The sequence below is a fragment of the Cnephaeus nilssonii genome (genome assembly GCF_951640355.1).
Source record: "Cnephaeus nilssonii genome assembly, chromosome: 12".
NCBI classification, from domain to species: Eukaryota; Metazoa; Chordata; class Mammalia; order Chiroptera; family Vespertilionidae; genus Cnephaeus; species Cnephaeus nilssonii.
Genome location: NC_137083.1, coordinates 62240593 through 62256547, shown reverse-complemented (window position 1 = coordinate 62256547; position 15955 = coordinate 62240593). Strand labels below are relative to the sequence as shown.

The 15955-nt window shown below is 42.4% G+C and overlaps 1 protein-coding gene across 2 annotated transcripts in view; it reads right to left on the bottom strand.

Moving 5' to 3' along the window:
• The window catches only part of TNPO3 (transportin 3), a 110460-nt gene extending 94837 nt beyond the window's left edge, over positions 1–15623 (bottom strand). Inside the window, exon 1 of one of the 2 annotated variants that reach the window (XM_079785704.1) lies at positions 15146–15623. In XM_079785704.1, coding sequence (XP_079641830.1) covers positions 15146–15265 — 120 coding nt within the window. In that variant the 5' untranslated portion in view covers positions 15266–15623. The remainder of the gene's footprint in view (positions 1–15145) is intronic. The other variant, XM_079785705.1, reaches the window with a different exon arrangement.
• Positions 15624–15955: the final 332 nt, after the last annotated feature.

The following is a 15955-nucleotide window of genomic DNA, read 5'->3' as shown; positions in this document are numbered from 1 at the left end:
CACTGAGCCAAACCGGTTAGGGCAGCCAATAATATCCTAATAACTATGTATGGTGTCAGATGGGTACAAGATTTATCAGGATGATCACTTAATAAATTATGTAATGTCTAATAACTAGAGTGCACACCTGAAACTAATATAATAGTGTATGTCAACTGTAACTGAAAAATAAAAACAATGACTTAAAAAATTTTACACTATCAGTAAAACAACGTTTTAGACATATGCCCTATAACAATGTGGTATAGATCTAGAAAATAAAAATTTCCCAAATCAAGGAAAAAAGTCATTTTCATAAGACAGGTAAAGAAAGAACAAGTCTAATTTACCTAAAACAGAGAAAGTGATTTTTTAAAGTCAGTTAATTATCTTAAGTTTTTGTATCTAATCCTTTATGAGAATTTTACAACTTGCTAGGTCTGTCACAAGTTACTCTTGTGCTTTTCTTAGACAGCAGGGAGAGAAAGTAGCTTGAAGAAATATTAAGAAAAATATAAGTTACAGGGCTCAAGATAGCCATCACTACCTAAAAATTTATTTTTTATAACTTGTTTTTGCAAGATGGTCTGAAATACAGAAACCATGATGAAATGAAACTTAGCTAACACCTTTACCACTGAGTAAACAACCCCCACCTCCCAGAGCAGAGTATAAACAAATATAATCATTAAGCAAGCTTCAAGACTCACAGAATATCCTTGTGTACACATAAATAACTTTTCTAGAAGCAAAAAAAAGCTCATTTATAGAGACAAATTTAGCCATCCTCATAATTGAAAAATTAAAAGGGAAATACTATTTCCCTTATGTGAGAGAAGAGATTCCTGGCCAGAAACAATTCTTTAAAACACCATAAGCTATTGAAATTCCAGCAGAAATACTCAAACACTTTTCAAGTTAACTTTGGAAGACATAGTGCCCATACACATTGTTCTATTATAAGTTCAAAGAAAGGAATCAAGACCAAATGACAGCACTGCATACTGATGAAATCCCAGTATGTCTGAGACAAGCACTTTCAAACAATCCTATGTCAAATGAATTTTGGCTCAAATCTGTACCCATCAGTCACACATAATATGGTATTGAGAAATCCTGCCAAAATCTTTTCATGACTAGTGTAAAGTATCTGTATCTAAACTTAAGTCACCTTTGTATGTGAATATTAACCTCAAGAATGCCCCTAAAAAATAAATAAATAAATTTGGGTCCAAAAAATCAACTTGGGCTATGATTGACTGAAGCATAGTCCGTGGTAATAGCTTCACTGTGGGCTTTATAATTATACTAGGCAGCCCTGCTTTAAAAGTAGAAAATGCCAAGCTTCAAATCATTTCATTTAATAAAGCAAATGACTAGCCTATGTGAGGGCTTCCTGAAAGACAAACATATAGAAAATGTATTTCCTTTACTTGCTGGTCTCTATTGCTGCCTATCTGAACAAGTTTTATAACTATACTAGTAAATCAGAGGAATGAGAGTATTATTAAGACCTATTGAGCATATGTTAACACTGTGCTGAAGATTCAAGTTTTTCAATCTTATAGAAATGTCAGATGTCTAGCTTAAAGTATTGTAAAAAATGCACTGAAGTGTTACAAAATTCTGAATGCTTATGTACAAACTTATATTTTCAAATCTAGTTCACGTACATATATTCTGCTTTGGGGCTGTTTAAATGGTATTACATTATGGCTGAGATAGAAAACATGGAAACAATGAATACAGAAAAACTGGAAAGAACTGTGCTATAAGCTTGAGAAGAAATAAGTAAAAACCATAATGTAAACTTTGTAAGAAATTTTCTTACCAAAAGAAAAAAAATACATGTTTCATAATATTTTTATTTTGGGAACTCTACCAGAAAGAAGAAAATTAAGGTTCTAACAGTCCTGGCCAGTATTGCTCAGTAGTCAGCGACAGCTAGTGCAACAAAGGGTTGCAGGTTCAATTCCAAGTCACAGGCCCATACCTGGGTTTTAGGTTTGAGCCACAGTCCAGGCACGTGCAGGAGGCAACCAATCAATGTGGCTCTCTCATATCGATTTCTCTTTCTCTCTCTCCCCACCCTTCTACTCTCTAAAAAATCAATGGAAAAAAATATCCTTGGGTGAGGATTAACAACAACAAAAAAAGGTTCTGCATACCAAACATTACAAAATTATCCCCGTTAGCAGCACTGTGAACTTCCAATTGAGAAATAAAACTTTTCTCTGGGTTTCACCTGTAACAACAGTAAAAAAAACTCCCTGGTAACATTTCAGTACCAGAGTACAAGCTAGGGAAAAACAGGAGAGGTAATCTGAGCAATCTCAACTTCCTATGAATTAAATATTTTTAAGTTCAACAGAGCTTAAAATTCTATAAAATCTGGAAAACAGTATGGCAGTTCCTCAAAAACAAACAAACATGGAATTACCATATGATCCAGCAATTCCTCTTCTGGATATATCCTCAAAAGAACTGAAAGCAGGGGCTCCAACATATTTTTATGAACCCATGTTCATAGCAGCATTATTCAAAATAGCCAAAAGTAGAAGCAACCCAAGTGTTCATTGACAGATGAATAAATAAAATGTGGTACATACATTACTATTCAGCCTTAAAAGGGGATAAAATTCTGACACGATACATCATGGATGAACCCTGATAGTATATATACTAAGTGAAATAAGCTAATCACAAAAGGGCAAATAATATATGATTCCACTTATATGAGGTAACTAGTCAAATTCATAAAGACAGACAACAATGGTGGTTGCTAGGGGCTGGATATAGAGAGAAATGGGGAAGTTACCTGTGTTTAAAGGGTACACAGTTTCAGTTTTACAAGATGAAAAAGTTCTGGAGATGGGTGGTAGTGATGGTTGTACAAGGTGAATGTACTTAAAGACATTGAACTGTAAACCACTTAAATTGGTTTAAAATAATAAATTTTGTTTTATATATATACTAGAAGCCCGGTGCACGAAATTCGTGCACGGCGGGGGGTTGTCCCTCAGCCCAGCCTGTACCCTCTCCAATCTGGGACCCCTCGAGGGCAGTCGGACATCCCTCTCACAATCCAGGACTGCTGGCTCCCAACTGCTTGCCTGCCTGCCTTCCTGATTGCCCCTAACCGCTTCTGCCTGCCAGCCTGATCACCCCCTAACCACTCCGCTGCCAGCCTGGTTGATGCTTAACTGCTCCCCTGCCAGCCTGTTTGCCCCAAACTTCCCTCCTCTGCCAGCCTGGTCACCCCTAACTGCCCTCTCCTGCAGGGTTGATCACCTCCAACTGCCCTCCCTTGTAAGCCTGGTCCCTCTCAACTGCCCTCCCTTGCAGGCCTGGTCCCTCACAACTGCCCTCCCTTGCAGGCCGGGTGCCTCCTAACTGCCCTCTCCTGCTGGCCATCTTGTAGTGGCCATCTTGTGTCCACATGGGGGCAGGATCTTTGACCACATGGGGGCAGCTATATTGTGTGTTGCAGTGATGATCAATCTGCATAGTACTCTTTTATTAGATAGGATAGAGGCCTGGTACAGGGGTGGGGGCCAGCTGGTTTGCCCTGAAGAGTCTCACAGATAAGGGTGGGGGTTCCCTTGGGGTGTGGGGCGGCCTGAGCGAGGGGCCTGTGGTGGTTTGCAGGCCGGCCACGCCTCCTGGCAACCCAAGGGGAGGCCCTGGTATCTGGAATTTATTTTCCTTCTACAATTGAAACTTTGTAGCCTGGGGCGGCAGCCATTTCTGTGGCAGTTAATTCACCTTCTACAATTGAAACTTTGTAGCCTTAAGCGGGTTAGCCCCGCCAGGGTGTGCGGAAAGCTTTGCTTCCCCTGTTGCCGCCGGCAACCCTGGCCTGCTCTCTCAAGCTCCATTCTGCTGCCATTTGTTTGAATTTGTTTACTTTCTATAATTGAAACTTTGTAGCTTGAGTGGAGGCTTAGGCCTGCAACGGCTATGGAAAGCTTGGCTTGCTCTGTTACCAGGGAAACCTTGCTCTCTGTGGCTGTAGCCATCTTGGATTGGGGTTAATTTGCATACTCACCCTGATTGGCTGGTGGGCGTGGCTTGGCTGGTGGGTGTGGCTTATGTAGCAGAGTGATGGTTAATTTGCATATTACCATTTTATTAGAGAGGATTTTGTTTGGTTGGGTTTTTTTACTGAAATTTTTAAAAAGAATGAATCCCCCATATGCTACAATGTGGATGAACCTTGGTAACATTATGCTAAGTGAAATAAGCCAGATACAAAAGGATAAGTATTTTATGACTGATTCTATTTATATAAGGTACCTGTCAAATTCAGAGACAAAAAAGTAAAGTGATGATTGTCAGGAGCTGAAGAGAGGAAGGAATGAAGAGTTATTGTTTAATAGGTAGAGTTTTAGTTAGGGGATATAAAAAAACTTCTACAAATAAATAAATAAATAAATAATAAAAATTTAAAAACTTCTACAGATGGATGGTGGTGGTGGTTGCACAACAATCATGAACGTACTTAATGCCACTAAACTGTACACCTAAAAATGGTTAAAATGGTAAGTTTTGTTATGAATATTTTACCACAATACAAAATCTATAAAATCTATTTTCCATTTCCCTAATAAACATCAGTGCAATCAACAGGAAAGAATGATAAGAAATATCTAGAAGGCTTTTGAAGAAAACTGTGTTATAATTACTAAACGTAGCAGTGCTCTGATAATTTTATATCCATAATCAAGCCATCAACTCTTATTCAAGACCTGGAAAGACAAAAAATAAACTAATTCAAATATGGAAGAATGCCACCAGATAACACACTACCATATCAACAGAAATACCACAGACTCTACTATAACAAAGGCATAAAATGTTTATATTTGCACTGTCCAAACCTGATTTTAACTTTTATGTACTACTTTCCAGCAATGCAAGTATACAGTACAGCTGACCCTTTAATAACATGGGTTTTAACTGCACAGGTTCACATATATACAGGTTTTTTTCCAATAAATACTGTAAATTTTGCCAAAACCGGTTTGGCTCAGTGGATGGAGCATCGGCCTGCGGACTGAAGGGTCCCGGGTTCAATTATGGTCAAGGGCATGTACCTTGGTTGCAGGCACCCCAGTGGGGGGTGTGCGGGAGGCAGCTGATCGATGTTTCGATGTTTCTAACTTTCTATCCCTCTCCCTTCCTCTCTGTAAAAAATCAATAATATATTTAAAAAAAAATACTGTAAATTTATTTTCTATTCCTTACGATTTTTTTAATACATTTTCTTCTCCAGCCTTTATTTAAGAATACAGTATATGAGACATATAACAAAATATATGTTAATCTATTGTTTATGTTATTGGCAAAGCTTCCGATGAACAGTAAGTAGGTTATTAGTAGTTAAGTATTTGGGGAATTAAGTTATAAGCAGATTTTCAATCACACCCCAACACCTGCACTGTTCAAGGGTAAACTGTATTCCTATGTCCAATAAATTGATCCATAGAAATTGTTCTGGAACATTTTCTATTTTCTAGAAGGCTTTGTTTTCAAAACATATTGTTGTTTTTTTACTAGAGGCCTGGTGTACGAAATTCATGCATGGGGGGGGGGGAGGATCGGGGGGAATGTCCCTCAGCCCAGCCTGCACCCTCTCCAATCTGAGACCCCTCGAGGGATGTCCGACTGCCCGTTTAGGACATCACTCTCACAATCCAAGACTGCTGGCTCCCAACTGCTCGCCTGCCTGCCTGCCTGCCTGATTGCCCCTAACCGCTTCTGCCTGCCAGCCTGATCACCCCCTAACCACTCCCCTGCCAGCCTGATTGATGCCTAACTGCTTCCCTGCTAGCCTGTTTGCCCCTAACTGCCCTCCCCTGCAGGCCTGGTCACCCCTAACTGCCCTCCCCTGCAGGCCTGCTCTCCCCCAACTGCTCTCCCCTGCAGGTCTGGGTCCCCCCAACTGCCCTTCCCTGCAGGCCCGGTCGCGAACTGCCCTCCCCTGCAAGCTTGATCGCCCCCAACTGCCCTCCCTTGCAGGCCTGGCCCCTCCCAACTACCTCCCCTGCTGGCCATCTTGTGGCGGCCATCTTGTGTCCACAGAGGGGCAGCCATCTTGTGTGTTGGAGTGATGGCCAATTTGCATATTACTCTTTTATTAGTTAGGATAGAGGCCTGGTGCACCAGTTGGGGCCAGCTGGTTTGCCCTGAAGGGTGTCCAGGATCAGGGTGGGGGTTCTCTTGGGGCGTGGGGCGGCCTGGGCGAGGGGCCTGTGGTGGTTTGCAGGCCGGCCACGCCCCCTGGTGACCCAAGCGGAGGCCCTGGTATCTGGGATTTATTTATCTTCTATAATTGAAACTTTTTAGCCTTGAGCGGAGCCAAGCCTCCTGCTTGCTCTGTGGCCACAGCCATTTTTATTAGGATTTATTTACCTTCTATAATTGAAACTTTGTAGCCTTGAGTGGAGGCCAAGGCAGGCCAGGCCAAGGCAGCTTGGCTTCCTCCATCACCGGGGGCAACTCAAGCCTCCTGCTCTCTCCAGCTCTGTGGCTACTGCCATTTTTGTTGGGATTTATCTTCTATAATTGAAACTTTGTAGCCTTGAGTAGAGGCCTGGGTTGGCCAGGATGTGCGGAAAGCTTGGCTTCCTCCATTGCCGGGGAAACCCAAGCCTCCTGCTCGCTCCATGGCCACAGCCATCTTGGTTGTGTTAATTTGCATACTCGCTCCTGATTGGTTGGTGGGCGTTGCTTGTGTATATAGCAGAGTGATGGTTAATTTGCATATTACTATTTTATTAGATAGGCTGTTTGTTTTTTAATATATTTTTACTAGAGGCCTGGTGCATGAAAATTCATGCACTGGAGGGGGGGTCCCTTAGCCTGCCTGACCCCTCTCACAGTCTGGGAGCCCTCAGGGACAGGAGGCGACCCGGCAATCAAGGGAAGGCGACACCCCATCACACCTCTGCTACAGCGCAAGCCTTGGCCAGCCCTGGTTACTTGAGCCTCGGGCGGCCCTGGGCAGCTGGGCAGCCGCCATCCAAGGCTTGCTTGCGCCTTGGGCTGGCCCAGGGCAGCTGGGGGGCTGAAGGGACTGGCAGACTCCAGAGGGGACTGGGCGCCACCATCTTTGAGGGCAGGGCAGTCAATTAGCATATTCCCTCCTTATTGGCTGTGGGCTCCATCTTTGAGGGCGGGGCAGTCAATTAGCATATTCCCTCATTGGTTGTGGGCGCTGCCATCTTTGCAACAGTGTGAGGGTCAATTAGCATATTCCCTCTTTATTATATAGGATTGACTTCAGAGAGGAAGGGAGAGGGAGGGAGAAACATCAATGATGAAAGAGAATCACTGATTGGCTGCCTCCTGCATGGCCCCTACTGGGGATCGAGCCCACAACCTGGGCATGTGCCCTGACTGGGAATCAAACAATTTGAACCATGACCTCCTGGTTCATAGGTCAACACTCAACCATTGAGCTACACAGGCTGGGCAACATGTTAAGTTTTAAGGATCACTTGACTGGAAGATGAGAGCATAAGCATTAAAAAAGCCTAGATTTTCAAATAAATCAAATCAATGACTGCAATTAGTAGAGAAAAATCAAAGCCCTATATTTCAGAACTAAAGAATCAAGAAATTCTAGAAAGAAAAATTACTAGGAAAGAAATTTGAAGGTGATACTCCATGACCCATGACCTTCCTGATATTCAAAAGCAAATTTCCAAGGCGTTGGTGGTATAGTGGTGAGCATAGCTGCCTTCCAAAAGCAAATTTCCCAAGGATATGATTAACCAAACATGACAATACCAACTTAGTCCATCAAAGTATGATATGATTTCATTTGATTTATGCTTTTTATCTTTCCTTTTTGGTTTCCAGACTAAACTATAAAACTTTTGAGGTTACCTATAACCCAGAGACTTATCTCTGTAAAAGTAGTCTTGTAGTCTCCTCCATAAATCTAAATTACAAGCTTAGAAGAAATGAGTAGCATAATCATTAACCTGTAAAAAGATGGTCTTATCCTGGCCAATGTGGCTCATTTTGTTGGGCGTGTTCCCCTGCACCAAAAGGTTGATGGTTTGATTCCTGGTCAGGGAATATGCCAGGGTTTCAGGCTCAATCCCTGGTAGGGGGCATACAGGAGGCAGTCAATCAAAGTTGCACTCTCACATCGATGTTTTTCTCTCTCCGTTCCTCTCTCTCTAAAAAAAAAATCAATAAACTATTCTTTAAAAAAAAAAAAAAAGATAAGTCTTTCCTTCCATGGCTTCCTACATTGTCTACTAATTTTGGTTACTAGAGGTGGACAAAGTAAACGACTAGTGTTCAGAACAGTCCACTGTTAGATAGGCTTCCTTTAAGATCCATCTCAAAATAATTTCTTTCTTTTAAAATACTTTGAAGATATCGGTGATAGCTGTCTACAACATAAAACCATGACTCTAGGTCGTTTCCAAGAATTCTGGTGAGAAACAAGTTTAGAGTAAGGAGTATAGATTCTTTAGAAAATGGCCGTTTTATATAAATATTAGTGAAAGAGAAAAGAAGTTAATTCACAGCATTAATAACCTATATCCAAATTATATCTTTATATCAAATCTATTGTCACCAGGTCATTAGAACTATACTAAATGACTCTTAAAGTTAGTAAAGTATAGGGTAGAGGGAAGTAAGGATAATTCTGCAAAATGTGTATTCCTCAAAGTGGTTTTTAAACAAACCAGGCGCCCTAACCGATCTGGCTCAGTGGATAGAGCATCGGCTTGCAGACTCAAGGGTCCCAGGTTCGATTCCAGTCATGGGCATGTACCTTGGTTGCGGGCACATCCCCAGTAGAGGGTGTGCAGGAGGCAGCTGATTGATGTTTCTCTCTCATCGATGTTTCTAACTCTCTCTCCCTCTCCCTTCCTCTCTGTAACAAATCAATAAAATATATTTTAAAAAAAACGGGCAAAATCTGTTCCTTATCCACTTAAAATTCAAACTAAAACAGACTTTTGGTTTAAAATGTCACTTAATGACTACTTCAAGAAAACTTATTGAGTCAAAAAGTTCCTTTCTGCCAGACTGGGCATGGCTCAGTGGTTGAGCATCGACCTATGAACCAGGAGATCGCGGTTCGATTCCCAGTCAGGGCATATGCCTGGGATGCAGGCTCGATCTCCAGTGTGGGTTGTGCAGGAGGCAGCCTATCAATGATTCTCTCTCATCATTGATGTTTCTATCTCTCTCTCCCTCTCCCTTCCTCTCTCTGAAATCAATAAAAACATATTAAAAAAAAAAATTCCTTTCTGTACCCAAGTCTTTCAAAGTATAAAAAGAGGGCAATATAAAACTTATAAAGGTTGTGTTTTGCTTTTTAAAGAAAGGATGGAAAGACTAAAAACATCAACACAGGAGGCTGAATAAATATTGTTTATTTTCAATTATCCAGGGATTTGGCAGGGAGTAGCAGCAAAAATAAATGAAATCATAGATAAAGAAATCACCCTTTGGAGGTGCCTACAAGCTGCTAGTCATTCAATAAATTGGGTGGGCAAAAGTAGGTTTACAGTTGTGAGTATGCAAAACAGAGTTTACTCATGTATTATAATCATAATCTGCATGTCTTTTTCCATACAAACAACTGTAAACCTACATTCACCCACTCATTATTTTTAAGAACTTGTCAGGCATCTTAATCCTTCCATTTCTTTTTAAAAAATGTTTTTATTGATTTTAGAGAGGAGGGGAGAGGGATAGAGATAGAAACATCAATGATGAGAGAGAATCATTGATCGATTGCCTCCTGCACACCCCCTACTGGGAATTGAGCCCACAACCCAGGCATGTGCCCTGATAGGAATCAAACCATGACCTCCTAGTTCATAGGTCAACACTCAACCACTGAACCACACTGGCCAGGCAATGGTTTCTTTCATAAAAACCATGGTTTATAACTTCAACTACGGATATCAGATTATATAAACAAATAAAAGGATCCTACAGTTGCCCTCGTGCGGTAGCTCAGTTGGTTAGAACATAGTCCTGATCCACCAAGGTTTCCGGTTCAATCCCCAGTCAGGGCACATACAAGAATCAACCAAAGAATGCATAAATAAGTGAAACAAATCGATCTTTCTGTCTCTCCCTTCCTCTCTCTAAAAATCAATCAATTAGCCCTAGCTGATTTGGCTCAGTGGACAGAGCATTGGTGTGCAGACCAAAGGGTCCCTGGTTCGTTTCCGGTCAAGGGCACATACCTTGGTTGCAGGTTCCTCCCCAGCCCGGGCCCTAGTTGGGGCTCATGCAGGAGGCAACCAATCCATGTGTTTCTCTCACATAGATGTTTCTGTCTTTCCCTCTCTCCCTAAAAATCAATGGAAAAATATCCTCGGGTGAGGATTAACAAAAATCCTACATAATAAAAGGGTAATGTGGAAATTGACCGGACCTTCGCTATGCCCAAGATTGGGTGGGAGGTGTGGGGGGGCAGGACTCAGGGTGGCCGGGGTGGCCAACTGGGCTGGCAGGAGGGACAGGGGGCGGGGACTTGCGAGTCCCCGCCCCCTGCGCCTCCCACAGACACCATCAGCCACTGCATTGCTGAGCAGGGACTGAATGGGGCCGGCGGGACGCTGAGCTCGCATCGCCAGCCCTAGCTCATTCTCCACCTGCCACCAGCAGCCTAGTTTATAATCCCCAGGCAGACCAGAGGACTTCTCTCAGGGTAAAAGTGACCCAAAAGAAAGACAATGAGAGAGAAAGGGTGAAGGTTCCCTTCTCGACTGTCCAACAAATGAGGGAGTAATCCAAGAAAAGACCATTGGATCCAAAATTTAGTGCATCCAACACAAGAAAGAAGTGAAAGGAATACCCTAGGACAGTGGTCGGCAAACTCATTAGTCAACAGAGCCAAATATCAACAATACAACGACTGAAATTTCTTTTGAGAGCCAAAGTTTTTAAACTTAAACTTCTTCTAACGCCACTTCTTCAAAATAGACTCGCCCAGGCCATGGTATTTTGTGGAAGAGCCACACTCAAGGGGCCAAAGAGCCGCATGTGGCTCACGAGCCGCAGTTTGCCGACCACGGCCCTAGGATAGTGTTAAATAGAGATCCCACGACAATAATTATGCAACATACAAGAGAGCAACCAAGCCAGATTTGAGCAAGTTTGTCAAACTTCATGACGAAGTTTGTAATGAATTACTACAGATATATAGAAAAGAAAGCAAATGTGAAGAAAGAAAAAAGGCAATGTTTTCCATGAGAAGAAAAAAGTTGCACAAAATGGGAAATATTACCATGGTATATATGCTACACGGTTTAATTCACAATGTGTATTGATTTAACAAAAAATGTAATATAGAAGTCTAGTCGAATAAGGCTGTCTCCCGGCGTAGACACAGCTGATCCTCACAGCCAATTGGCCTGGAGGTCAACTGATACCAACAACAATCAAGACTTAACTACAACAAGGCTGTACACACAGTCCACAAAGGGGGCACCAAGAGTGTCCACCTCAGGTAACTGGGGAGGCCAAGCCACTGGCCCATATAGGACAACTAGCACACAAAGCTACCCTACCAACTCAGGGAAGCAGCGAAAATGGGGAGACAAAGAAACAGATCACAAACCAAAGAAATGGAGGAAAACAAACGACTGGACATAGAGTTCAAAACCACGGTTATAAGGTTTTTCAAGAATTTCCTAGAAAAGGCCGATAAATTTAGCGAGGCCCTCGAGGATATGAGAGAGACCCTCGAGGATATGGAAAAGGACCAACTAGAAATTAAACATACACTGACTGAAATAAAAAATATTATACAGACACCCAACAGCAAACTAGAGGAACGCAAGAATCAAGTCAAAGATTTGAAATACAAAGAAGCAAAAATCACTCAACTGGAAAAGCTAAAAGAAAAAAGAATCCAAAAATTTGAAGATAGTGTAAGAAGCCTCTGGGACAACTTCAAGCGTACCAACATCAGAATTATGGGGGTGCCAGAAGAAGAGAGCAAGATACTGAAAACCTATTTGAAGAAATAATGACTGAAAACTTCCCCCACCTGGTGAAAGAAATAGACTTACAAGTCCAGGAAGCGCACAGAACCCCAAACAAGAGGAATCCAAAGAGGACCACATCAAGACACATCATAATTAAAATGCCAAGAGAAAAAGACAAAGAGAGAATATTAAAAGCAGCAAGAGAAAAACAGTTAATTACCTACAATGGAGCACCCATACGATTGTCAGCTGATTTCTCAACAGAAACTATGCAGGCCAGACAGGAGTGGCAAGAAATAGCCAAAGTGATGAATAGCAAGAACCTACAACCAAGAGTACTCTACCCAGCCAAGCTGACATTCAGAATAGAAGGGCAGCTAAAGAGCTTCACAGATTAAAAAAAAAAAGCTAAAGGAGTTCATCAACACCAAACCAGTATTATATGAAATGCTGAAAGGTATTATCTAAGAAGAGGAAGAAGAAGAAAAAGGTAAAGATAAAAATTATGAACAACAAATACATATCTATCAACAAGTGAATCTAAAAACCAAGTGAATTAATAATATGAATAAACTGGTGAATATAATAGAATCGGGGCATAGAAAGGGAGTGGACTGACAACTCTAAGGGGTAAAGGGGTGCGGGAAGAGATTGGACAAAAATCGTACACCTATGGATGAGGACAGTGGGGGGGAGGTAAGGGAAGAGGGTGGGATGGGAACCAGGTGGAGGGGAGCTATGGGGGGAAAAAAGAGGAACAACTGTAATAATCTGAACAATAAAGATTTATTAAATTTTTAAAAAAGTAATATAATTATGTTAGAGAGAATGAATGAAAGGAAGTGGAGGGAGCCTAAACCCTCATCTTTCATAGGAGAAAGTCTATACATAACTGCTTTTTCATCCTAGGGAGTTTTCTCGTAAAATTTCCATTTACAACTTTTTAAAAAAGTTTTTAAAACTTAGCTTTGGTATTTTTAAGTTATAAAAAAATAAAACTTTAATTTTTATAAAAATTAAAATTATATAAGGCTTTAAAAATAAAAACTACTATATGAGGTTATCTGAGATTCTTGCGCCAACAAAATGTCTGAGTTAGTGATTTGGGGACCTGGTGACTTTTTAATAATGACAAGACCCAGGGTGTGAGTGTGACCAGGTGGTTGAGAAAGAGAGGTAAAGGAATGAAGAGGTCCAAGTGTTAGCTGAATTATCAATCCAGATGCTGAAGCCACCTAAAAATGGTATGTAGCTGTGCTAGGTATTTCCCAGGTCCACGCTTCCACCCTTTCTATCATTTTTTCTACCCTAATATACACTCTAGCAACAGGTTCCCATGTCCCCTAGCTTCTGGTTAGGTTTTCCCACTAGGGAATTCTAAGGGGAGGTTAGGAGAATAAGGTCAAGACATTTATTCCTCCAGCTTCCTCCCTGCAAAGTCACCTCATGCTGGCTGTGTCCCTTCAACCAAAAACTATCACTCGTCTCAAGGTAGCCAACTCCATACTCTTCTTGAGAATTCAAGGAACCACTCTCTCTCCTATCCCTTCCAGCCTACAAATGTTAACAATTTGGCTACAAGTTACGACACTACCTCTTCAGGTGCCACATCTTTATAAAGTACCTTTACAAAATAAACCTTCCTCAAATTATCCTGTTTCAAGTGTGCCAACTGTTCCTGTTTGGGACCCTGTGTGATGAGGTCATAGGATGACAATGATGATAATGATGTAAGGTTGTAACAAAGAGTAGTGTAAAGTAATAAAAGTGACTACCATTTAAATAACGATTACTAACATATTTTGAGTCTAGGTTCCAAGAACTTTTCTAAACTCTTGGTAAGTATTAACTCATTTAATCATCACAAGCATCCTATGTGGCAAGCAGAGATATTTTTATCTGTTTCATTTCCATATACCAAAGCTTCGCACAGTTGCTGGTACATGGTATGCACTCAAACACTGATTTAAAATACACACAACAATAAGCAGGCTTAGTAGGGAAGAGCTGACTTTTGGCATGGCATAGCATTTCTCCTATTTACTTTAAAAACTATATGATAATCAAGGACTTGTCAGTCCCCAGATCACAAAAACTAAACACTAAATAAGACCACATGTGAATGATTTTCTTGTGTAACCTACAGTGAGACTTATTTCTTTATCTTCCCATGAGGTTATCCAGCACGTGGACTTCCAACTGGTTTTTTAAGTATAATATAAAAATTATAATTTTTAAAATAATATTCACTTGCAGCCTAGGGGCTGGTTTAAAAGAGCAGAGTACCTTTAAGTACCAATTATTAGTTAAAAAAATAAATAAAAGAGGGGGCAACATTTTTAATAAAATTAGAAATTAAAAATGGTAAAGTCAGCAAGATCAAGTACACACACACACACACACAAAGCACAGCAAAAGTGAATACAACAATTAGATAAGGAAACGTAAGACATGTGCATCAAAGAATGCAGAAATACAATAGGTATAAAAGGTTGCAATTACACGGAATTATCAAAGCAGCTACGATACCCATATCTTATAAAGAACCGAAAAGACAAGGCAGGAGAACCAATATGCAGCAAACGAGAACTGCAAAGATTTTCCTGAAATCAGCATTGATGTTTTTTATCTTTAAATTACCTTGCACTCCAAAACACAGGCAAAATTCACGTGTACAAGAATCTAGAAATCTGAGAAGTTTCGAGAATAATGCTCAAACTAGAGTGAAACATCAGCAAGAACAGTGAGGTGTAAGCTACGACGGGGAAGGAATTGCCAGACCCAAGACGTGGACACCGAGGGGAGACGGATCAAAACATCCTTAAGTGGAAGATGGAGAATACCTAGGGCTGGATCTGGTTGAAGGAAGACAAAACGGAAAAGCAAGGCCATGTAAGAAGCAAGTAGCACGGGTAAAACTTAAAAGAGGACCACATGGTTGCCACAGTCAAGTGTAGGACCTACTCGTCAGTTTCCATGAGGTGGGGAAAGGGCCGGTGCGCGACCGGCCAGCTGTTCCCAGTTTCCAAAAAGCCGCGCAGCTCGCTGCAGCTTCGCAGCCCCACCCCGCGGGAGCAGCTCCTCCCCGAGGAGGATCTCACGAGGCCGGTTCGGGCTCCGGCTCAAGCCTAGTTCCCACCCCGCCCTGGCCCCGCGGGGCAGAACGGCCTCTATGGGCCCCTCACCGAACGCTGCAGCTCCCCAAGCCAAAACGAGGCGCGCTCCTTTCCGCTGGGATCTGGGTCGTGGTAAAGCGCCTGCACGGCCTGGTACACGAGCTGCAGTGTCGGCTTGGCTCCTTCCATGGTGGTGGCGGTGGTGGCGGCAGTGACGGCTCTCGCTCTTCTCCAAGGCTCCTCCGGTTGCTCCGCCTTCGCCCTTCCTTACTGTGTCGGCCACAGCCGCTCCCCGACTGGCGCCATCTCTTCTTTAGCCGTTACCAGGGCAGAGGGGTTCCCGGTGGAAGTTGCCCCCTCGGAAACAGAGGTTAGGTCGTATTCAGGTTCCTGGCCTTTATTCCGATCCTCCCGTTAGATTCCCCACTTCTGAGTCCTGAAGCCGGTGCTCGCCTCTTCACCCACGACTGGCCCTCAGAAGTCCGTCCCAGCACCACACAAACCACGCAGTGTATCTAAACCGCGTTAACCCGGACCGGAAGCGGCAATCCGGATACCTTTGGCACACTTCCGCCTGGTGCAGTGCAAAAGGCCTCCTTCCCCGCACTCCTTTTCAAATCTCCCCGCCCTCTCCCGGAAGTGGCCCTGCTGGGCCAGGAGCCGGAAAGAAAGTGCTCGCAGGCGGTTCCCTCAGTTCCTTGCGTCAAACTGGAGCCTTAGGACTGACTTGTGTCCCATACCGGAGCCGCTCTCCTCTTCTTGGCAATGAATCGAGGTATTTCCTCTGCCTTCCGACTTCTCCATCCCTCTCCAGATAATCCTTTCTGACTCAAGTGGCCAAAACACGTCAGTTCAACCATCGGAGGCGTGCCCACTGTA